Here is a 23,799-nt window from a genome sequence, read left to right on the forward strand (position 1 = left end):
GCTTAATTGCAGTAAAGCTTTAGGAAAGCCAATGGACGCTCTAATTGTTCAAATATATGCCTTCCAGTCAGCCACACTGAGATGAATGATACAAGTATGTGAATCAGCAGTACATGCTATTTCACATATATCCTTGTAACAGGTTTAAGCTATTCTCAACATTGTTTATTTGCATAATAATGTCTAACTTACATTAGCAGCAACAATAACAATCTTTAATGTTACTTAACATACACTTTCTGCTGTTAAATGCTTCTGTCTATAATTCACAAATGTCAGTCTACGCCAGACCTGCTCTCTGTCTCACTTAATGAATCCCCCAAGTGACTACTTTATTAATCTGCTGACATCAGGCTGACTATAATCCTGTGTTTTTTTCACAGCAAAGCAGTCACCTCTTTTGGACCAAGCTTCTAATGTTCTTGTGTAATGTACAGAAGTAGAATAAGAACTAAAAAGATCCCTGAACAAAACTGAAGGGCCAACTACAGTTTGCTGCATCAACAATGGGAAATAAGTCAAAATCTGCCTCACCATCCAAGTAGAATGGTGAAGGAAATTCTTCCCACTAATGCATTTTTCTTTTACCTAAATCAAGCCAAACACTGCTTTTTAACTTTATGATCTGCCACTCTACCCAAGGAGCATTATTACTTTGAAATGGCAAGATTAATAAACAAGGCAGCAGCCAAAAGAGTAATCTACGCCTTCATGTTTCCTCTCAGTTCAGAAATAACAAAATACCAAAAGTGACCCAGACAACAAGGTATTGTCATACTGAAATTATCTTTGTCTTGAGTAAATTGCACTAACTGTAGGAAGTGGTCAATGAGAAAAATACAAAAAGTGGGACATTGTATGCATGAATGTTATTATAGAAACTAAAAAAAGCTGCAATATGGGATCTCTTACGGCTTGCTATGTAAATTGTACTTAACACTCATTGCGGCCTGATAAAGAACACAGTAAGAAAAAATCTGATATAAAGAAGCATTGGGCTATTGAACTCAATATGTTATTGTAAATATGAACATCCATAAAAAGACATTCAAAGATACCTTTTCAGACATGCCCAAATGCATAGCTTTAGCCCACTAAACACTGAAGTTCACTACCATTTAGTCATAAACTACCCATTACTACAACTCACATAGTTCATAAGGAATTGTGTATAATATATATATATATATATATATATATATATATATATATATATATATATATATATATATATTACCTACTGGCGGTCGCCAGTAGGTAGTTATAGTTAGGACCACGTTTCCATAGGAAAACCTCAACATTCTATTTTGAATAACTTTGGCGCCGGTCGACGAATCCTCGCGAATTTCTCAAAATAGGTGGGGCGCTACGCTCCGCTCCTACCCTGAAAGTCTCGGGGGGATCCGTCAAGCGGGGGCTGAGATAAAAGGGGGGTCCCAAAACGCGTTTTTCCCATGCATTTTTCCATAGGACCTTTAGAACGAGCTACAGCCCGAACGGCTGAACAGAATTACTCAAAATTTGGCAGAGAGGTAGTCCCTAGGTCAAGGAAGTGCCTTTTGTAGGTTTGGTGTAAATCTGTTCAGTAGATTCTGAGAAAATAGCCTTTAAATCAATATATATATCTGAGCCCGCTTACGGTACGCTTACCGTACGCTTACGGTAAGCGTACGGTGGCGTGCGCGAGCGCGATTCTGATTGGCTCTTAGATCTTAGTAAACATTCGAATCGGCCGAAACCAGGAAGCGGCGGCCGCCATTTTGTGTATTTCACTCTGAAAAAAAAGAGTGAAAACAAGGAAAGGGGGCAATGAGGAGAGTTACAGACCCCCTAACAATTGTAAGGGGGTCAAAGAAGGACAGAAAAGTACAAAAAAAACATTTATTGATTTTAAACAAAATCACGGGGTACGCGTACGGTAAGCTTACGGTAAGCGTACGGTAAAAAAATAAATAAATAAATAAATGAAAAGCAGATTTAAGAGTTTAGAAATTAGGGAGCTCTAAAAAGAGCTGTTGTGTTTATGGAGTCATTTTTTTAGTGGTACCTACAAGTAAGTACCGATGCAGAGTCTAAGGTTCAAGAGGAAGACTCTGTTCCCTTCATCATTGAAGTGCACACCATCTCCTCTATAAATGTCTTGCATGTCGTAACGCAAGTTGTTGTGGTAAATGGCACCCATACCATAGTCACGGAGGAAAGCAGAAACAGATTTGTTGACGTGCTTTCTTGCTGTGTCAATCTGAGGACAGAAATGATTGGACCAGTTCCATTTTTGCCTTTGGCATATGTTGGAAAACACAAAGGCAGTTTTAGGGAAAAGTGTAAACAGTTGTGCAAAGGTGTCCTTCATAAGCATTTCCAGACCTACCCCAGTCAAAGTGCCTAGGTCATTGCCACCACAGTGCACTATTATGAGGTCAGGGTGTTGGATTTGAATGAAGGATTTCACCAATGGCATCAATTGGTGCCACTTTAACCCTCTCTGACCAATCCATTTAATGTCTACATTTGGCAAAGCAAGGTCTCTCACCATATCTGTTTTCTCTGCAAACTTTTCACTCCAGAAGACATAGCTGTGCCCTACAATCCACACTGTGAACATCTTCAAAGGAGAACTGGATGCACTCAGGAGGTGTCTTTCAGTAGAATGGCAATATGAAAAGAAAGACAGTTTGGAAATGGAGGCATACATATTTTTTACAAAACAAAAAGAACTGATTGGCTGTTTCATACCATTCTAGAAAAAAAACTAGGCTGTATGTGAAAATTAAAAGAAGCATGTTTTGTATTGGTACAAAAAAATGTGTAACCAAAGAACAGTACTATGGATTTGCTGTTAGGTTTGAAAAGTCAAGCACTCTTGCTCTGTGGAATTGAAACATTGTGTGTCGAACTTCTGACCTAACTGCACACAGCAGTGTTCCATGAGCTGTTGCTATGGTAGCAGGCAGAAGTCAAGTTGGGGGAAGGGTACTAGGCAGAAGTCAAGTTGGGGGCAGGGTACTTTTGGAAAAGGGTTGGTTTTCAACCAATAGAAATGTGTCATTACATTTGAAAAAAAGGGGGAAGCACTGAGATTTGAAACTTACATGTATATGTGTGGAAAAATAGAGGGAAAGTTTGCCATTATCTGGTTCTGCTGAGAGGAGAGAGGTGTAGAGAACAGAGATCCTGGCTCTGATAATCTGCTGTTTGAGTGTCACATTTCTTTCACAACTAACTAATTTTAAAGGTGAGTTTACAGTTTGAGAGGGGATGTATGTGGTAACTTAAGAAATGAATAATAGAAATGGGAATTGTTTTTGTTGTAGTTACACATGGTGGTTTCATAATGTGTCAGTCTGTAAAAGTGATTTTCACTTGGCCCGAAAAAAAAAGAGCAGTAAGTGTGCTTTCAAATTGGCAAAGAAATTTCGTTTTGGCACTAATGTGAAAACATGACTCTGTGTGCATAGAAGAATTATAGGCAGAGATTTATTGCGTCTTGCTCTGGTGATTTCACAGTTGCAGTAGATGGAAAAGAGGAGCGAATTTTTGGGGGAAGAAGCAGAGGCTTAGCACACACCCATGTGCTTGCCATGTATAGTCATGCACAGTAATTAGAAGCGAGTGGGGTTTTCAGGTTTAAGTCTGTAATGCAAATACATTCAGCATCACTAAGGCTGGTTGCCCCTGCTGGAGTGTAGGCAGTCACAGAGAATACACACGGTGGTGGTCTGAAAAAAAAACAGCTTGGACATGTGCATTTAAATAAATTTAAAAAAAAGGTTTCAGAATGTGTCAGTCTGTAAAAGTGATTTCAAATTGTAAAAAGAGATTTTCACTTGGCCCGAAAAAAAAAGAGCAGTAAGTGTGCTTTCAAATTGGCAAAGAAATTTCGTTTTGGCACTAATGTGAAAACATGACTCTGTGTGCATAGAAGAATTATAGGCAGAGATTTATTGCGTCTTGCTCTGGTGATTTCACATTTGCAGTAGATGGAAAGGGGGAGCGAATTTTTGGGGGAAGAAGCAGAGGCTTAGCACACACCCATGTGCTTGCCATGTATAGTCATGCACAGTAATTAGAAGCGAGTGGGGTTTTCAGGTTTAAGTCTGTAATGCAAATACATTCAGCATCACTAAGGCTGGTTGCCCCTGCTGGAGTGTAGGCAGTCACAGAGAATACACACGGTGGTGGTCTGAAAAAAAAACAGCTTGGACATGTGCATTTAAATAAATTTAAAAAAAAGGTTTCAGAATGTGTCAGTCTGTAAAAGTGATTTCAAATTGTAAAAAGAGATTTTCACTTGGCCCGAAAAAAAAAGAGCAGTAAGTGTGCTTTCAAATTGGCAAAGAAATTTCGTTTTGGCACTAATGTGAAAACATGACTGTGTGCATAGAAGAATTATAGGCAGAGATTTATTGCGTCTTGCTCTGGTGATTTCACAGTTGCAGTAGATGGAAAGGGGGAGCGAATTTTTGGGGGAAGAAGCAGAGGCTTAGCACACACCCATGTGCTTGCCATGTATAGTCATGCACAGTAATTAGAAGCGAGTGGGGTTTTCAGGTTTAAGTCTGTAATGCAAATACATTCAGCATCACTAAGGCTGGTTGCCCCTGCTGGAGTGTAGGCAGTCACAGAGAATACACACGGTGGTGGTCTGAAAAAAAAACAGCTTGGACATGTGCATTTAAATAAATTTAAAAAAAAAGGATTCAGAATGTGTCAGTCTGTAAAAGTGATTTCAAATTGTAAAAAGAGATTTTCACTTGGCCCGAAAAAAAAAGAGCAGTAAGTGTGCTTTCAAATTGGCAAAGAAATTTCGTTTTGGCACTAATGTGAAAACATGACTCTGTGTGCATAGAAGAATTATAGGCAGAGATTTATTGCGTCTTGCTCTGGTGATTTCACAGTTGCAGTAGATGGAAAAGAGGAGCGAATTTTTGAGGGAAGAAGCACAGGCTTAGCACACACCCATGTGCTTGCCATGTATAGTCATGCACAGTAATTAGAAGCGAGTGGGGTTTTCAGGTTTAAGTCTGTAATGCAAATACATTCAGCATCACTAAGGCTGGTTGCCCCTGCTGGAGTGTAGGCAGTCACAGAGAATACACACGGTGGTGGTCTGAAAAAAAAACAGCTTGGACATGTGCATTTAAATAAATTTAAAAAAAAGGTTTCAGAATGTGTCAGTCTGTAAAAGTGATTTCAAATTGTAAAAAGAGATTTTCACTTGGCCCGAAAAAAAAAGAGCAGTAAGTGTGCTTTCAAATTGGCAAAGAAATTTCGTTTTGGCACTAATGTGAAAACATGACTGTGTGCATAGAAGAATTATAGGCAGAGATTTATTGCGTCTTGCTCTGGTGATTTCACAGTTGCAGTAGATGGAAAAGAGGAGAGAATTTTTGGGGGAAGAAGCAGAGGCTTAGCACACACCCATGTGCTTGCCATGTATAGTCATGCACAGTAATTAGAAGCGAGTGGGGTTTTCAGGTTTAAGTCTGTAATGCAAATACATTCAGCATCACTAAGGTTGGTTGCCCCTGCTGGAGTGTAGGCAGTCACAGAGAATACACACGGTGGTGGTCTGAAAAAAAAACAGCTTGGACATGTGCATTTAAATAAATTTAAAAAAAAGGTTTCAGAATGTGTCAGTCTGTAAAAGTGATTTCAAATTGTAAAAAGAGATTTTCACTTGGCCCGAAAAAAAAAGAGCAGTAAGTGTGCTTTCAAATTGGCAAAGAAATTTCGTTTTGGCACTAATGTGAAAACATGACTCTGTGTGCATAGATGAATTATAGGCAGAGATTTATTGCGTCTTGCTCTGGTGATTTCACAGTTGCAGTAGATGGAAAGGGGGAGCGAATTTTTGGGGGAAGAAGCAGAGGCTTAGCACACACCCATGTGCTTGCCATGTATAGTCATGCACAGTAATTAGAAGCGAGTGGGGTTTTCAGGTTTAAGTCTGTAATGCAAATACATTCAGCATCACTAAGGCTGGTTGCCCCTGCTGGAGTGTAGGCAGTCACAGAGAATACACACGGTGGTGGTCTGAAAAAAAAACAGCTTGGACATGTGCATTTAAATAAATTTAAAAAAAAGGTTTCAGAATGTGTCAGTCTGTAAAAGTGATTTCAAATTGTAAAAAGAGATTTTCACTTGGCCCGAAAAAAAAAGAGCAGTAAGTGTGCTTTCAAATTGGCAAAGAAATTTCGTTTTGGCACTAATGTGAAAACATGACTCTGTGTGCATAGAAGAATTATAGGCAGAGATTTATTGCTTCTTGCTCTGGTGATTTCACATTTGCAGTAGATGGAAAGGGGGAGCGAATTTTTGGGGGAAGAAGCAGAGGCTTAGCACACACCCATGTGCTTGCCATGTATAGTCATGCACAGTAATTAGAAGCGAGTGGGGTTTTCAGGTTTAAGTCTGTAATGCAAATACATTCAGCATCACTAAGGCTGGTTGCCCCTGCTGGAGTGTAGGCAGTCACAGAGAATACACACGGTGGTGGTCTGAAAAAAAAACAGCTTGGACATGTGCATTTAAATAAATTTAAAAAAAAGGTTTCAGAATGTGTCAGTCTGTAAAAGTGATTTCAAATTGTAAAAAGAGATTTTCACTTGGCCCGAAAAAAAAAGAGCAGTAAGTGTGCTTTCAAATTGGCAAAGAAATTTCGTTTTGGCACTAATGTGAAAACATGACTGTGTGCATAGAAGAATTATAGGCAGAGATTTATTGCGTCTTGCTCTGGTGATTTCACAGTTGCAGTAGATGGAAAAGAGGAGCGAATTTTTGAGGGAAGAAGCACAGGCTTAGCACACACCCATGTGCTTGCCATGTATAGTCATGCACAGTAATTAGAAGCGAGTGGGGTTTTCAGGTTTAAGTCTGTAATGCAAATACATTCAGCATCACTAAGGCTGGTTGCCCCTGCTGGAGTGTAGGCAGTCACAGAGAATACACACGGTGGTGGTCTGAAAAAAAAACAGCTTGGACATGTGCATTTAAATAAATTTTAAAAAAAGGTTTCAGAATGTGTCAGTCTGTAAAAGTGATTTCAAATTGTAAAAAGAGATTTTCACTTGGCCCGAAAAAAAAAGAGCAGTAAGTGTGCTTTCAAATTGGCAAAGAAATTTCGTTTTGGCACTAATGTGAAAACATGACTCTGTGTGCATAGAAGAATTATAGGCAGAGATTTATTGCGTCTTGCTCTGGTGATTTCACAGTTGCAGTAGATGGAAAAGAGGAGCGAATTTTTGGGGGAAGAAGCAGAGGCTTAGCACACACCCATGTGCTTGCCATGTATAGTCATGCACAGTAATTAGAAGCGAGTGGGGTTTTCAGGTTTAAGTCTGTAATGCAAATACATTCAGCATCACTAAGGTTGGTTGCCCCTGCTGGAGTGTAGGCAGTCACAGAGAATACACACGGTGGTGGTCTGAAAAAAAAACAGCTTGGACATGTGCATTTAAATAAATTTAAAAAAAAGGTTTCAGAATGTGTCAGTCTGTAAAAGTGATTTCAAATTGTAAAAAGAGATTTTCACTTGGCCCGAAAAAAAAAGAGCAGTAAGTGTGCTTTCAAATTGGCAAAGAAATTTCGTTTTGGCACTAATGTGAAAACATGACTCTGTGTGCATAGAAGAATTATAGGCAGAGATTTATTGCGTCTTGCTCTGGTGATTTCACAGTTGCAGTAGATGGAAAGGGGGAGCGATTTTTTGGGGGAAGAAGCAGAGGCTTAGCACACACCCATGTGCTTGCCATGTATAGTCATGCACAGTAATTAGAAGCGAGTGGGGTTTTCAGGTTTAAGTCTGTAATGCAAATACATTCAGCATCACTAAGGCTGGTTGCCCCTGCTGGAGTGTAGGCAGTCACAGAGAATACACACGGTGGTGGTCTGAAAAAAAAACAGCTTGGACATGTGCATTTAAATAAATTTAAAAAAAAGGTTTCAGAATGTGTCAGTCTGTAAAAGTGATTTCAAATTGTAAAAAGAGATTTTCACTTGGCCCGAAAAAAAAAGAGCAGTAAGTGTGCTTTCAAATTGGCAAAGAAATTTCGTTTTGGCACTAATGTGAAAACATGACTGTGTGCATAGAAGAATTATAGGCAGAGATTTATTGCGTCTTGCTCTGGTGATTTCACAGTTGCAGTAGATGGAAAGGGGGAGCGATTTTTTGGGGGAAGAAGCAGAGGCTTAGCACACACCCATGTGCTTGCCATGTATAGTCATGCACAGTAATTAGAAGCGAGTGGGGTTTTCAGGTTTAAGTCTGTAATGCAAATACATTCAGCATCACTAAGGCTGGTTGCCCCTGCTGGAGTGTAGGCAGTCACAGAGAATACACATGGTGGTGGTCTGAAATAACAGCTTGGTTTCATAATGTGACAGTTTGTAAAAGAGATTTTCACTTGCCCAAAAAAAAGAGCAGTTTGTGTGCATTCAAATTGGCAAAGAAATTTCGTTTTGTGACTATTGTGAAAAGAAATGTAGTAATATATTTAAATACAATAAAGGATTTTTTTTTTAGTTTTTTTCAGGTATTACTGAAGAACAGTGAACAAAATTTAAGATGCCTACAAAATCTCGAGTTCAAAAAACGCTAAAAAAAAAACTATATTTGAAGACAACTGGAGGACCAAAGTTAGTAGAAGATGCTGATGTTGGGAAAAAGAAAAAATCTTCTGGTAAGCAAAAAAAACAATTTCTAAACAAAATATTCAAAACAAAGAAAAATGTACAAAATGTCTGTTCTCGGAAAAATGTAATAAAAAATAGAGAACAGTAAAAAATTGAGAATTTAGTTAATGCAAATATACCTTCTGCAATTGAAAAGTTTAACATAAACAGAAAAACAGCATTTAAAGAGATACGTAGAAAAATGTTTCAGAGAAGAGTTATGTCCAATTTGATAAAGGATATAAAGAAATATAAGCAAAAGGCTAAATATTACAAGAGAAAAAAAGAAATTGAAGCCATTGCAGCAAAAGCATTAGAATTAAAAAGGAAACTATTCATATTAATTTTGAATAGGATGCGTACATTAGATAAAATGGTTAATGTACTGAAATCACAAAGCAAAAGCAAAAGAGTAGTGAACAGAACAAACTTTTGTAAAGTGTTTTTAGGAAAGTGGATGCATAGTTCAAATAGTGAACCTTTTTTTAATGAAGAGAGCTATTTTCAAAGTAATAGTTTGCTGCATGCAGTTGACACCAGAGGTCGTTCATACGAAGTAAAAAATGGTTGCATAATGGAGAAGGAGATAATGGTTCCAAGAGATGAGGTACAAGTGATGGCAGATGAGGCAATGGGGAGACGTCCTAAAGCCCCAGTGTACACTTGGAATTGTAGTAGTATTTGCACTGTGCGTCAGGAATCTATTGACAGATTTCGAGAGTTTCTAAGAGAATATAGTAAAAAAAGTGTAAAACAAAAGATTAAGGTGCTTCAAAGTCTGGATCCATGCAGAGTGAGAGAGAATACTGGTTTGCAGGGTCATTCTCTTGCTTGTCTATCTAGAAAAGTGTGCAATAGTGTTTTCCATCATTTTAGGATGCTGGCTGTTCATCATACTGAAATGAGAAAGTTTGTGAGACGGTTGTATTTTGCCAAAAGTCCAGCAATAAAGTTAAATGAATTGAATAGGGCTCTGTTCCGAGGAACGGTATCAGATGTAGAGAAGGTTGTTGATGAAATTCAGTTTTGTTACTTTGGTCCTGAACAAAACAGTGCAGAGAAGGACACAGTAAATGAGGCAGAAGTGGAAGAGAATGTAGAACCTTGTGTAAGTAAGACATTTAATGATCACATAACAAAATTTGCAATAATCTCTAATGAAAGACCAAATGTTACTTGTATTTGTTGCCGCAGAACTCATTATAGAAAACAAACTAGGAATGTTGATCTCTACAGAAAGAGTGAAAATGAAGATAATTATAAGTGGATGGATTTTGCCACATATATATTTCTTGAAAATTGTTTTGAATTGGGTGAAGATCAGCGTATTTGTAAGTACTGCTACAACAAGTTAGAGGAAAATAGAATGCCGACCAGAGCTGTACATAATAATTTAGAATTGGATGCTATTCCTGCTGAACTTTCTGAATTAAATACATATGAGTCTATACTCATTCAATGTGTTCATCCGTTCCAGACCATAGTACGTATGGAGCCCAAAACTGGTAAATTACCTCCTTCAGATTTACTGAGAGGTTTAAAAGGTAGAGTGGTGTATTTGCCCTTGGATTTGAAAAAAAATATGGAAACTATTGATGCGGATACTTTGGAAACTGAACCATTAATTATTCTGGTTAATGGTGTACCTACAAAGAATAAGAAGATTTGGCAGGAGCTGGTAGATGTGCGGAAAGTACAAAGAGCAAATTTGTATTTGAAAAAAAATAACAAATGGTATGAATCAATTTATATAGAAGAAGAAGAAGAAGAAGAAGAAGATTTACAAGGAGACACAGAAACACCAACTGGACAAATTGAAAAAGTGGACAAGTCAAAGGAAGAAGAAATTTATGAACATTTTAGCATACATCCTCTCCATTCGAAAGAAGTTATGGGAGACAATATTGATCTCTTTCAGATGAAGAAAGCAAAAGGAAATCCCGTGAGTGTATGGGAGGAGAGCTTGGAAGCTCGATGTTTTCCCCAGCTGTTTCCTAAAGGAAAAGGAGGACGATACGATGAACGTCCAGAACAGATTCCAGCTTCAGAGTATCGAACTACAAGACTATATGCTGAAGATCCCAGATTTCGACAAAGTATTCCTTATTTGTTCCATCTTTTATTTGAAAGCGACTTGTCTGCACTGTCTTATGCAGTAAATCACATTTTAAAAAGTGGAGTACATTTACAAAATGTGTCTGCTAAGGATTTTATGGAGAAAGTGCAGCACCGAGATGATCATTTGGAAACACAACTGATCAATCTGATGGCTTGTCAGCGTGGGACAAATGAATATTGGTACCGACGCCATGGTGAACTAAAATGCATGTTACGCAATTTAGGAACACCAACATGGTTCCTTACCCTAAGCTGTGCCGAGTACGCTTGGGATGATTTACTGGATTTTCTACGAGAGGCCAATTCAAACATTAAAAACATCGAATACAAGACAGCAGGAGAACTGTGCTCATTGGATCCGGTTAATGTTTGCAGATATTTCAATCATAGATTTGAGGCTATGATGTCCTTCATCTGCAATAAAAAAAATCCACCCCTTGGAGAAGTAGTGGATTTCTTTTGGAGAAAAGAGTACCAGGCAAGAGGTGCTCCTCATATTCATATGCTGCTGTGGATCAAGGATGCCCCAAAGTTTGGAACAGATACTGATGAAGCAGTGTTATCTTACATTGAAGAATATGCAACATGTGCTATACCTAAAAGCACAGAAGAGAACAAGTTAAAGGAGCAAGTTCTACGTTTCCAAAGTCATCGGTGTGGAAAATACTGTCGACGGAAATACAAGAGCAAAGAAAAATACTACACTAAATGTCGATTTGGATTTCCTAGACCTGTTCTTACAAATGGAAGAGTCAACAGTTTTATGTCAGCTGTGAGACATACTATCACAAGAAAATCACCTAAGAATACCTACAACCTTAAAAGAAAAGAAGAATCAAAAAATATAAATGACTACAACCCAGTCATTTTATCCATGTGGAACGCTAACATGGATATACAGTATGTTGCTGACAATTCCATTGCTGTTGCTCGATATGTAACGTCTTACATTACGAAATCAGAAAAAACAGAATTGAAGGAAATGTGGGAAGAGATTTCTCACGAGAAGACTGTCAGTAAGAAGCTGTACAGTTTCAGTTTGAAGATGTTATCGCATCGAGAAATTGGATCCTACGAATGTTCAGATAGGTTATCTTCTGCAAGTCTCTACTCGAAGTCAAGAAGAATAATTTGGGCAAGTTTAGGCCTTGCAGCAATGAGAAATCGGGTACTGAAATCTGTTGGAGAAATTGAATATTTGGCTGAGAATGACCCAGAAAGTACAGACATATTGAAAACAAACATGTTGGACACATATTATCCCAAGAGAAGTCATCATCTGGAGAACATGTGTCTCTATGAAGTGTTACAGAACTACATTTATTCACGGAAAGCTGCAGAAGACATCAACAGTGGAAAATATAAAGTTGTTGGTGAAGAAGGATGTTTGGTGAAGCAAACCAAAGGAAGTTTGATAAATCACCGGAAGCTGAGTTGCGACACTACCGACAAGAAAGAATTTTACTACTTGGCTCTTTTACAGTTGTTTAAACCATGGCGTACAGAGGATGAACTACTGGGAGAATTCCAGAGCTATGAAGATTCTTTTAATGCTTGCAAAGACAGCATACAATGCAGTACATTCTCAACTTATCTGCAAATGTTAAATGAAGAAATTGAACAGGAAACTACAATTGCAGCAGAAATAGCTAGAGACAGTTCTCAGGACAGCCAAAGTTCAGGAACACACAGTCAAGATCCCCTAGGACAACCAATCGTTGAAAATGAAGCATCAATAGCCATGAATGAAGTGGAAACGGCTATGAATCAAGCTCAAGAAGAATTTATAGACTTAGAAAATTTGGAAAGACAACTGAATCAAGAGCAGCAACAAATTTATGAAGAGATCAAAAACAAAATTGATCACGGATTTCTACATATCAAAAAAGAGTGCTCATGCACATCATTTCATCCAATCAGGATGTATGTAAGCGGACAAGCTGGCACTGGAAAAAGTTTCCTAATTAAAGTCATCAGAAGCTACCTAAAGCAAAAAACGGATTCTACTTTGTCTTGTGTGGTTACTGCTCCAACTGGGTTAGCAGCATATAACATAAAAGGAATCACCTTACATCGTTTGCTAATGTTACCAGTGGAGCATGAGAACAAAATACAATTCAACAAGCTAACTGGAGAAGCATCCTTGGAAGTTTCACGAGTATTGAAGAAGATGCAAGTTCTCATTATTGATGAGGTGAGCATGGTATCAAACTTAATGCTTGCCTTTGTGCATTTAAGAATGCAGCAAATTTTGAAGACAGACTATGACGTGTTATTTGGTGGAAAACACGTCATAGTTTTTGGGGATCTTTTGCAACTTACTCCAGTTAAAGGACAACCAGTGTTTAATACTGTGACACATGAAGACACAAAGAAGTCATTGGGAAGCATTGGAAATACAAATATTTGGTCCTTCTTTGAGTACAAGGAACTTACAACTAATATGAGGCAAGCAAACGATGAAGAATATGGAAGTATTCTGAAAGATATCAGGATTGGACTACTCACAGATGTTGGGAAAAAAGCATTACAGAGTCGGCTGCTACATAATTTATTTCCAAAGGAAGAAATAGTTGCAGAGAAAATATACAAGAATATTGCAGAAAACAAAAGTGTCATCTGCTTAATGCCAACTCTACGTGAATGCTCAATATTTAATGAGGAGCTTTTGAAATTGGAAAAGGAAGACATCAGGAAATTGGAAGCAGTGGACAAAATTGAGGATGGAAGAATTACAGTCACAGTAACAGGCAAACTGAAAAATAAATTGGACTCACTAGAGAAGAACATCTCCAAAACAGCAGGATTAGAAAAAAATCTTTATGTTTGCATGAACTGTAGAGTGTTTTTAAGGAGAAATTTGGATGTTGAGAAAGGCTTAGTGAATGGAGCGATGGGAAGAGTTGTGGGTTTTATTAATTATCAGAAAAAAGAAGGAATTGAATGTTTACAGATAAAATTTGATCAGATAGAGGAAGTTAAAGACATTTGTCGTTGTTCAGTTCGTTTCATGCTTGTGAAAGACTTATATGTACGTAGGAAGCAGTTTCCGTTTTCACTAGCATATGCTGTAACTATCCACAAGTCTCAAGGATTGACTGTAGATTGTGCATTTGTGAACATTGGTTCAACTGTGTTCAAAGAAGGTATGGCATATGTAGCTTTGTCACGAGTCAAAACATTATCAGGTTTATTCATGATAGACTTTGATGACTCAAAAGTTAGTGCTGATACAAACTGTGTAAAGGAGTATAATAGATTAAGAAGAAGCTATGCTCCTCATTTAGGTCAGTATCCTGTGTTGGAGAAACGTGTAGTTTCTCGTAAAAGGAGAAATGAGAATATCTGTAATGAAGATGTAGAGAAGAGGAAAAAAAAGAGGAGTGATGTAATTGCAAGCAAAAAGAATAAGGAAAATGAAGAACAGGTTGTAGGATGTCATTTTGAAAATAGCTCTGGTGTCAACTGCTACGCTAATGTAGTGCTGAATGTTGCATTTTATCTGGAAAGTTTGCAAGAGCAGATAATAGTAAATCAGGGAAAAAGATTCTGTTCAGAGCTCAGTCTCCTTTTTCAAAAGCTGAGTAAAGATAAAACTCAAATAGAAAGTGCTACTGAAATTAGAAAACTTTTAGATGTATGTTCAGGACGAACACAGTTTTCTCAAAATGAACAGCAAGATGCACACGAATTTTTGATGTATTTTCTTCAGGTAGTGGAAGAAGAAGGAGTTCCCATTGACATTTTTTTTGGTCTCTCTTATAAATGGGAACATAGTTGTGATAATTGTTATAATATATGTGGCTCTATTGTTGATAATGAAAGGTTTATTTATTTGACATTGCCAGAGAGTAAAACAGTCACTTTTGCAAAATTAGTTAAAGATGCTAATCATAGCATGAAATGTGGTGAGTGTAATTCTGACATGTTTTCAACATTAATTTTAAGGGAATACGGACAGTATGTAATTTTAATGATGCAACGATGTAGAGCTGATGGATCAAAATTGGATACTTTAATAAAGAAGTTTACAGGACAGCAATTATCAATTTCAGGAAAAACTTTTGTAACTGTTGCAATAATTTTCCATGATGGACCTACTGTTACTTCTGGACATTACACAGTTTATCTAAAATGTGAAAAAGGCTGGACACTGTGTAATGATTCCCAATTGATTTTCAAACAACGTTTGCCTTTTGATTTAGCAAATTCCTATCTAATCTTCCTGAAACCTAAATTTTAGAGAGATTTGGCAAGATCTGGACAAAATAATTTTACCATTTTACTGGATTACCATTGCAATTTTGTAGAAAAAAGATTTTTAAAATTATCATTTGGCCTAAAGGAAAGATAACCAATTGTAATGTGGACTTTTTTAAATTTTAATGCAATTTTCAAAAACCAATAATTTAGAGATAATCGGTAACTTCTGCACATTTTAAATTATGGAATGCTATTGGACTGCCATTGGAAATTTTTTCAAAAATGATTTAAAAAATTACTATTTGGCCATGTGGAAAAGTAAGCAATTCTATTGTGGACTAAATAAATTATTCAAAAAATTTTCGTGAACCAAAATGTTACAGAGAATTGGTGAGATCTGGACAGATTAAACTTTAGAATTTTAATGGTTTTCCCTTGGAAATTTATTCCAGGAAAAAAAAAAAATACTATTTGGCCTAAAGGAAATAAAATCAGATGTATTTTGGAGTTATTTGAGATATAATATTGTGATTATACTTCTGAAACAAACATATCAGACGGTATTTTAAAGAAAAAAGTATTATTTTTAGATGATATTTTTTTAGAATAATATGCATTTCTGTAATGATAAGTTTAAGTGAGAAGACATTCTGGGCTTTTTTAATACAATCTTTGTGATTGTTAATTTTTTTTGCCCGCTGTAAAATGATGAATGCAATTGCTTTCACAATTAATAGTGAAATGCAATATATTCTGAAAACAGCAAAAATAAGGCAAAAATATTTTTTTGTAAAAAATGTAAATATGTGTATTGTATTATAAAATGGATAAAAAATATTAATACTTTTTTCTTTATTTTCAGATCGATATAGAAAATTTTCGGAAACTACAACCATTTTAAAAACTATTTTTTAAAAAAACAAATGAATAAATATTTTTTTGAGTGAGTATGGTAAGTTAAAAATAAAAATTGTAGTCTCTCAAGGACTTTGTAATGAGATAAATGATTTTTAGTGTTTTTTTTTAAAAAATAAAAAAAAGGTACGCTTACCGTACGCGTACGGTAAAAAAAAAAAAAAAGTTTTTAAAAAAAAAGAAAAAAAAAGATGAAAGATAAGGTTGGCTCTTAAAAGAACCGTTGTGTTCATGCAGGGACAGAGGAAAGAAAGATTGGGAATATTAGACGGTACGACAAGTGTGCTGATCTATTTTACTGTTCACCAGGGAAACACTGGTCTCCCTATAAGTAATTAGATCGTGACAAGTGGCGCACCGTACTTCAACCCTCGCAAACCGAGGGTTAATTTCCAGAGGGCCAGCAAAAGGAGATTCTCCCCCCACAGATGAAGGGCTCACCTGACCTGCAGAAGAAGGAGTCTGCCCTGCAGATGATGGTCCAGGCTGAGCTGCTGTGGATGTACTGGCTCGTCTTTCTGAAGAGTTACCTCCAAAAAGATGACCATGTGTCCTTCTGTGTACTTCCTGGAGGTGTCTCTTCATGGTGTGATTCCCAAAGGAATACTTCCTGTTAGGATTACCTCTAGAAAGTACACGCTTACACAGCTTGCAAGTAACTAAGGGTGCATTCACCTTTTGCTGGCCTTCTGGAAAAGTAAAATAATCCCAAACATAAGAAGGCTTTACTTTCCTCGCTCTCTGCCTCAAGACAGTGCTGCTGGTGCTAGCCTCACTCTCAGAAGAGCTCTGCTGTTCTGCCATCGTATCCCAAAGACAAACCAGCTCCTTCTCCCAAGGGATCACAAGCAGAAATGAGGGGAATGGGTGTGGTGTAGGAGAGTTCTAGAACTGAAAGTAGTTTCAACCAATCAAAAGTTGTGTTTCAAGATCACATGACCTACCGTACGCTTACGGTACGCTTACGGCAAAAAGTACGCGTGCGCGTAAAAAAGACACGCGCTTGCGCGTATGCGCATAACAGTCACTCCCCGGCACTTCCGCGTAACGTACGCGTGTTGCGTAAGCGCGCACGCGTCCCACGCGCAGTACGCGCGGCTACGCAAAGTACGTAACTATACGCAAGCAGCGTAGATAGATTACGGGCGTTGCGTAAACCGTACGCTTACCGTGAGCTTACGGTACGCGTACTATAAAAAAAAATAAAAAAAAAAAAATAAAAAACTGGAAATAAATTTTACATGTTTATTTTAAAAAATATATATAAAAAAAATATTTAAGGATTTTAAAAATTTAAGCATAGTCTTTATAAAAGATAAGAAAATTAAATTAAAAATATGTTTGAAAAAAATGAAGAATAAAAAAAAAATAGCATTTAAAAAACCTTGCAAATTCACTGAAAAAACCATGGGTTTCACACACGTTATAGTTAGGAATTAGCATTTAAAAAACCTTAGAAATTCACTGAAAAAACCATAGGTTTCACACACGTTATAGTTAGGAATTAGCATTTAAAAAACCTTAGAAATTCAGTGAAAAAACCATAGGTTTCACACATGTTATAGTTAGCTGGACATTTTACTCGTAAAAAACCAATGAAATTGCCCCGTTATAGTTAGTTCAGCTAACTATAACTCGCGCGCCCGCAATGCACTGCTGATGACGTCACATATTACATCACTCATGACATGGTCAGTGACATCACTCATGACATCACTGATGACATCTCAAATGACATCACTGATGACATCACTGATGACATCATCCTTGTGATAGAGTGGCAGACCTCCTCTCACCTTAATATAAGCTTTGATACACACATTCAAAAATAGAGACTAAAAATTTCAAAACAATGGACATACCAATACCAGTTACAACAACCTCTTCAGTAATTCTAAGATCCACATACACATCCACTCATTCACCAACAGTCCTATACAGTCACTCATACATGTACTCACTCATCATATGTACTCATACATCTATACATCCTGTTACACAATGCCACTCATCCATAGAGTTACTCACACACATAGTCACTCATGCTAATAAAGAATAAAACATACATTTACTTGCATATACAGTAATACACACACCACCATACTTACTTCTACGGAAACTTACACATACTTAGTCTTTTAAACAATCACTTATAGAAACACATACTTATTCATACAGGAACTCTTTCAATCTCTCCCTCTCACATATACTCACATATATACACCAATAGTCACATATACTAGTTAAAAACATATGTAGTTACTCCTGAAGACACTATTGAGACAGTCATTCACTCACTAACACACCCATACACACACTCATCCACCCATACAGTCCTGCACACATGCTGTCTTCAACACATACAAACAGTGAGTCACTCATTCATGCATCTATGCACTACGTAATACCCCCCACCGTACCATACAGACACTCAGACTGATACTCAAAAAAACAACTAATAACCTATATAGACACCCATGTAGCTACTCACCAACCCATGCAGCCACTTATACACAAAGTGAGAGATACACTTAATCAGTCAGTAACACAATCAATTTTTCAAAAACAAATCATCCATTTAGACACTTATATACCCATTTATTCTTCCATCGACCTTGAGATACACATATATAAAACATATTTAATTTTCAGAAAAACACACATTCACTGGATGATGTCATCAGTGATGTCATCAGTGATGTCATTTGAGATGTCATCAGTGATGTCATGAGTGATGTCACTGACCATGTCATGAGTGATGTAATATGTGACGTCATCAGCAGTGCATTGCGGGCGCGCGAGTTATAGTTAGCTGAACTAACTATAACGGGGCAATTTCATTGGTTTTTTACGAGTAAAATGTCCAGCTAACTATAACATGTGTGAAACCTATGGTTTTTTCACTGAATTTCTAAGGTTTTTTAAATGCTAATTCCTAACTATAACGTGTGTGAAACCTATGGTTTTTTCAGTGAATATATATATATATATATATATATATATATATATATTATATATATATACACCCTTTATATCTATTTGCACTCCGTTGTTATATAAGAGAGTGCTTAATATTTTTCATCTCATTAAGCTTACTTTCCTGCATCAATTCATATATTTGCAAAATAGTGTCATCGACAATGTTATCACAGATTACCTTCTCCTTCTTCTCCAAAACACTTTTCAGATCCTTTACTTCTTTAGCTGCAGCTTCAGTCTGTTGCTTCAACTTATGGAGAGTTTCGGAATGGGCCTTTTCCTATTTGAGAGAAAGGTATTAAGCATTCAGCACAAAGATTCAATGCTGTGTGAAATCAGTTTTTTTATTGAGGGAGATAAGTGTGAACTACTCGCTTACACAAAAGCTGCAAGGGCGGCTGGTGTTAATGGGCAAAATGGGCGTCGCCCTGCCCCTACCACTCTGAGGGGAGAGGCAAAAAGAGAATTTAGAATATCATCACGTAGCTGAAAATAAAATTCTACTGCCTGCTCTCTTATTTCTTATGGGCAGCTGTGATTACCTTTGCAGATGTCCTTCTCCTGCTGTGCATGTTTCTGCTGGGCGAGTTATTCTTCGACCTACAGGCACACAAGCTACAGCTGTGACATCAGGGCAGAGAGCGTGCCGATTTTCAATGCCCTGAATAAGGTTGGAATTCGGGCGCTTTCACAATGGCCCTGGGAGGAGTTCACAGAACTCCATTCATTTCAATGTCAAGGGGCGGGGCGGGGCAGGCCGAGCAGGAGAACGAGGTAATGGGTGTTAACAATTTAAACTCATCACGAGTAGGGGGCGGGCTGTAGGAGGGGTGCAGCTGGATTCTCCCTTCATTCCTCCTGCATCGTGTGCTTTCACTTTTGGAAACGTTACTTATCTAGCTGAGCCTGAGCCCTCTCTCTGTGGACACCTCTCTCATCTTGTTCGACACACAGGCCCAAAAGAATACAGGTTGGCACTTATGTTTTCTTTAAGCTGCTATTACATGAGCCCCCTGGCTACATTAGAGAGTTCAGCTATTTTTAGCTACATAGATATGGCGGCAAGAGCCCAAGACTCGAACAGCGCGTAGTGCTTTTTTATCCTCTCTCGAAAAGTTTTCCGTCTCCTGCCTTCCTAGTGAGCCAGGGATCCGGAATAAGGTTGATGGGTTTATGATCAGCTGAAGTTGTTTGTCGGGGTGTGTCACTGCCGAGTGGAGCTTCAATATGGAGGATGCACGTGTCTGTGAGCCAGGGTTGTATCGTGAAAGTAAGACCCCAGAGAAGGGGTGACACGTGGAGTGACAGAAAAAAGCAGCACAGCCTTTATGGTAATGTTGGAGTAATTAATTCCATGTTTCTTTTGCCAGGTAGGTACAATTTCAGTTTCATTTAGGAAAGTTCCTTTCAGGCTACTTTATCGGTTTCACTTGAACCTCGTTTCACCTTGTGCACAGGCCCCCCCGTCGTGTGTGTCAACCCGGGATGAGACAGCTTCCCGGGCACACAGCCACACTAGAGTACTTCACAGGTCTTTAAAAGACCATTTACGTATTAACGAGACTTTGATGTTTTTCACCCCTTCTTAGAGCCCCTGCAGCTCAAATCTGCCTTTAGCTTGAAGAATCCGCCCCCTCCCCCCCCCCCCACCCATTTGGCTCTAGTTGCCACCTCGGGCGGTAGATGTACATTTGACTGCACTGCAGCTGGTCTAAACGCACTCATTGAAACTATGTCTGCCAATGCCACATATTTTCCACACAATTAATTGCCCAGCATGCATCATACACATTTTTAAATTAAAATTGCTTTTAATTCACGATCTGGACACCCACGTTCTCGCTGTCTCACTCTACTGCAGGTGCTTCACAACAAATGAGAACTTCACCCTGCTCCATTCCCCCTCCCTCTCCCCACACACACGTCCAGGTTAGGCTGAGTTATGGACGCATTTGGGTGGCACATGCTTTGTGGGAAGAGAGTAGAGAAAAACCTCCGTTTGCTAGTCTTTAGTGCTGCAGTCGACCTCTCCGCATATTAATTATAGCGCTGCGCATTAATGAGCACTGAGTGCAGCTTATCACAAAAGATAACGCGCAAAAGATTATGACCGGCCTTTCACTCGTGCCTGCCTTTTATCTACATGTTTTGGGTGTGAATCTTTTCTCGGTTGACCTCTTTGCTTGCTGGGACATTAAGTCCAAGCTTTACTAGATTCCTTTGGAAAATGAAACTGGAAGAACTGCAAGCCCCAGAAAGGCCCTCCCTGGGAATCATAACACCTTCCTGTGCACAGGCATACACTCAAAAAACAACAAAGTCCGTGTCATTTAAACACAACCTCTTTGGGTCAAAGGAGCACGAGTCTGCTGACTCAAAACAACACTTTATGTTGTTTAGGGGAAAGAAACCTACATAGATTTTTTAGGTTTTATATAAAGCCCTCACTCGCCAACCTGGTTGGTGACATGCTTCATCATCGGGCTCCACTGGGTATGGCCGAATGCCAACCCAGTGTGCTACAACGCCAGGTTACTGCGGAGCGGGGTTCGTGTGAGGTGACAGTGAATTTAAAAACTTACAATTGAGTCAAAAAAGCAGTTTTATTTGTTTTGCTAATTGGAAATATTAAAAAAGGAAGAGTGAGGGTCAAAAATTAGAAGACCGGATTCACTCAGGCATACACTATCAGAGCCTCGAAGTAAGGGCAGTGCGATCAGCAGTGAGTGGAGCCGAGGGACACGGCAGGAGGCGTAGGACGGGCGCAGAGGAGCAAGGCTTCAAGCTTCCCTAGACCCTGCTGGTAAGGAGGATTCCTGGGAGGGAGAGGAGCGCAGGCAGGGAAGGCCAAACAGCAAAAGGCAATCAATCCAGAGGGTGAACAATAGGCAGCTCCCTGTGTCTCCAGTGTACACCTTAGTGTCACTCTGTAACCCCTATCCATTCTGTGTGCACTTGCACTGGCTGTGGAGTCAGTGGACCGCTTTTGTACACCAAGCAGGCCCAGGCCTCTCCGGTATTTTCTACAGAACCCACAGGAAGGCCATGAGCCCCATGTAAACACCTTAACCTTCAATACTTGGTCTATTGGCATCCTGTATAACCTTTTTAAATGCCAGGCTGTATGTAACCTCCTCCCCTTCTCTGTGCACACTGCTCCCCTATATAAACCCCAAGCCATCGATAATCTCTGTGCCTCCTTTGTACACTGTGACTTGCAAACCCCGAGCCTCCTGTACTGTACACAGTTACACTGTGACTGGCCTCCTCAGTAAGCAGTAGCTGGCTCTCCGGGGTTCCACGATACCCTTCCATTTCTGGTGATTACAGCAGTTTTAAGATCTTCTTAGAAATTCTTTTTTGCTCAAATGGGTGTCATTTCTGATATTTATAGGTTTCCCTTATCTTCATTGCTTGATTTTGCTCCCGAGAAAGTGTCACTCATAGTCGTTAAATGTCACTCATAATTTCACTGAAATTATGAAATTGTCACACATAGCAATCTGAAACCTTGACAGCTATGCACAGCCTGTGTTTTTCTGTTTCGGCAGTGCACATCCTATGTCTGTGTCTTGTTGTAGTGATCATCCCATGTCTGTCTCTGCAGAGCACATCGCGCCCCTTTATGTAGTGTGGCAGCCGGTACCTGTCTCTTGTGACTTGTATTATAAGAAGGGGCTTAAAAATCCCAGGCTGCAAAGTGACTATATAAAATAAAACCGAGAGGGGGAAATCACAATTAGGGCCTCTGTGGACCCCAGGGGCGCACAAACACTGAACATGGCAAAGATCCACCCCAGGGCAGCACAATCTGCAGATCAGCACTGAGGCAGCTGAAATAGCTTTCAAATAATAGTGTGGGTTCGGAAATATGGCAATTGAAAGTAAAAACAAGTTCTAATTTAAAAAAAGGGAAATTGAAACGCAGAACAGATGCATTAGGTACATGTTTTACTGTGAGCTGACAGAAGATATTTTGACCCCTATCCAACAGGCGTGTTTTCAAACCAAGTCACATTTTAGCTATATTTCAGTAAAAACTTTTTAAAAAATTCTTACAAATAAAAGCAAAGCTAAAAATGTTTTTTCCAATTGTATTAGTTCGTGGCTGAACATTTGGAAAAACAGAATTATTCTGTGGTTTCCTGTTATGATTTACATCTCAAGCAATAAAGCTACATAGAGATTCAAATTTAATGCAGATGCCCCTGTGGCTCTGAAAAAAAAGGCCGTCAGCCTGGGCATTGAACAAAGGAATCACTTGTCCAAGGTGAGACATCAGGGTGAAGTAGGTGGCGGTTTGATAAGCAGCATGAAAGTAATAGCAGCATTTCTAAAATAACGTTCACCAACCTAATCATGTTCTAAAATGTGTGCATCCGCAGTAAAGTAAAATGCAGAGATAAATCTTCACAGAGCAGGAAACATGCAGCATTCTTAAAAAAATAAATTAAAAAAAGACATTCAAGTCACCGTATTCCATTTGTGGCATTATTCAGGAGGATGCGCAGCATGTTAAAATATTATTTGTATGTTTTACAATATCAACGAGTAATTACAAGTCTATTTCCTTAAGTAGAAGATAAAAAAAAATTCAAAAATAACAGTTAAAAGCGGCATTGTAACACAGGAAATGCACACTTTGTAAAATGGCAACACTAGATAATTCCTGAGCGACGTTACTCCATCACCTCTAAAGCTCATAAAAAGTGGCAATTTCTTAAATGATAAATAATTCAATCGTATTGCTTTATTAACCTTCCTCCTTCCTCAAATTTGATTGAAAATGCACCATTTGCCCACTCTTTTTTTCAAAATTTTCTCCCCCCCGAACCCTCCGTAGGTTGTAGGGGCTCGCTTGCTACGCTCGCTCGCCACAGTGCAGTACAACATTCATTTTACGCCCCACCA

At 38.5% G+C, this 23,799-nt stretch overlaps 1 protein-coding gene across 2 annotated transcripts in view; it reads right to left on the reverse strand.

Annotated features, from left to right (window-relative positions):
- The window catches only part of EEA1 (early endosome antigen 1), a 603,471-nt gene that overhangs the window by 235,509 nt on the left and 344,163 nt on the right, over positions 1–23,799 (reverse strand). Inside the window, exon 20 of one of the 2 annotated variants that reach the window (XM_085653202.1) lies at positions 19,067–19,168. The exons of the other annotated variant lie outside the window; for it this stretch is intronic. Within the exon in view, the coding sequence (XP_085509328.1) occupies positions 19,067–19,168 (102 nt within the window). The remainder of the gene's footprint in view (positions 1–19,066; positions 19,169–23,799) is intronic. 2 annotated transcript variants of the gene reach the window in all.

The sequence above is a fragment of the Triturus cristatus genome, chromosome 4_1 (assembly GCF_964204655.1).
Source record: "Triturus cristatus chromosome 4_1, aTriCri1.1, whole genome shotgun sequence".
NCBI lineage: Eukaryota > Metazoa > Chordata > Amphibia > Caudata > Salamandridae > Triturus > Triturus cristatus.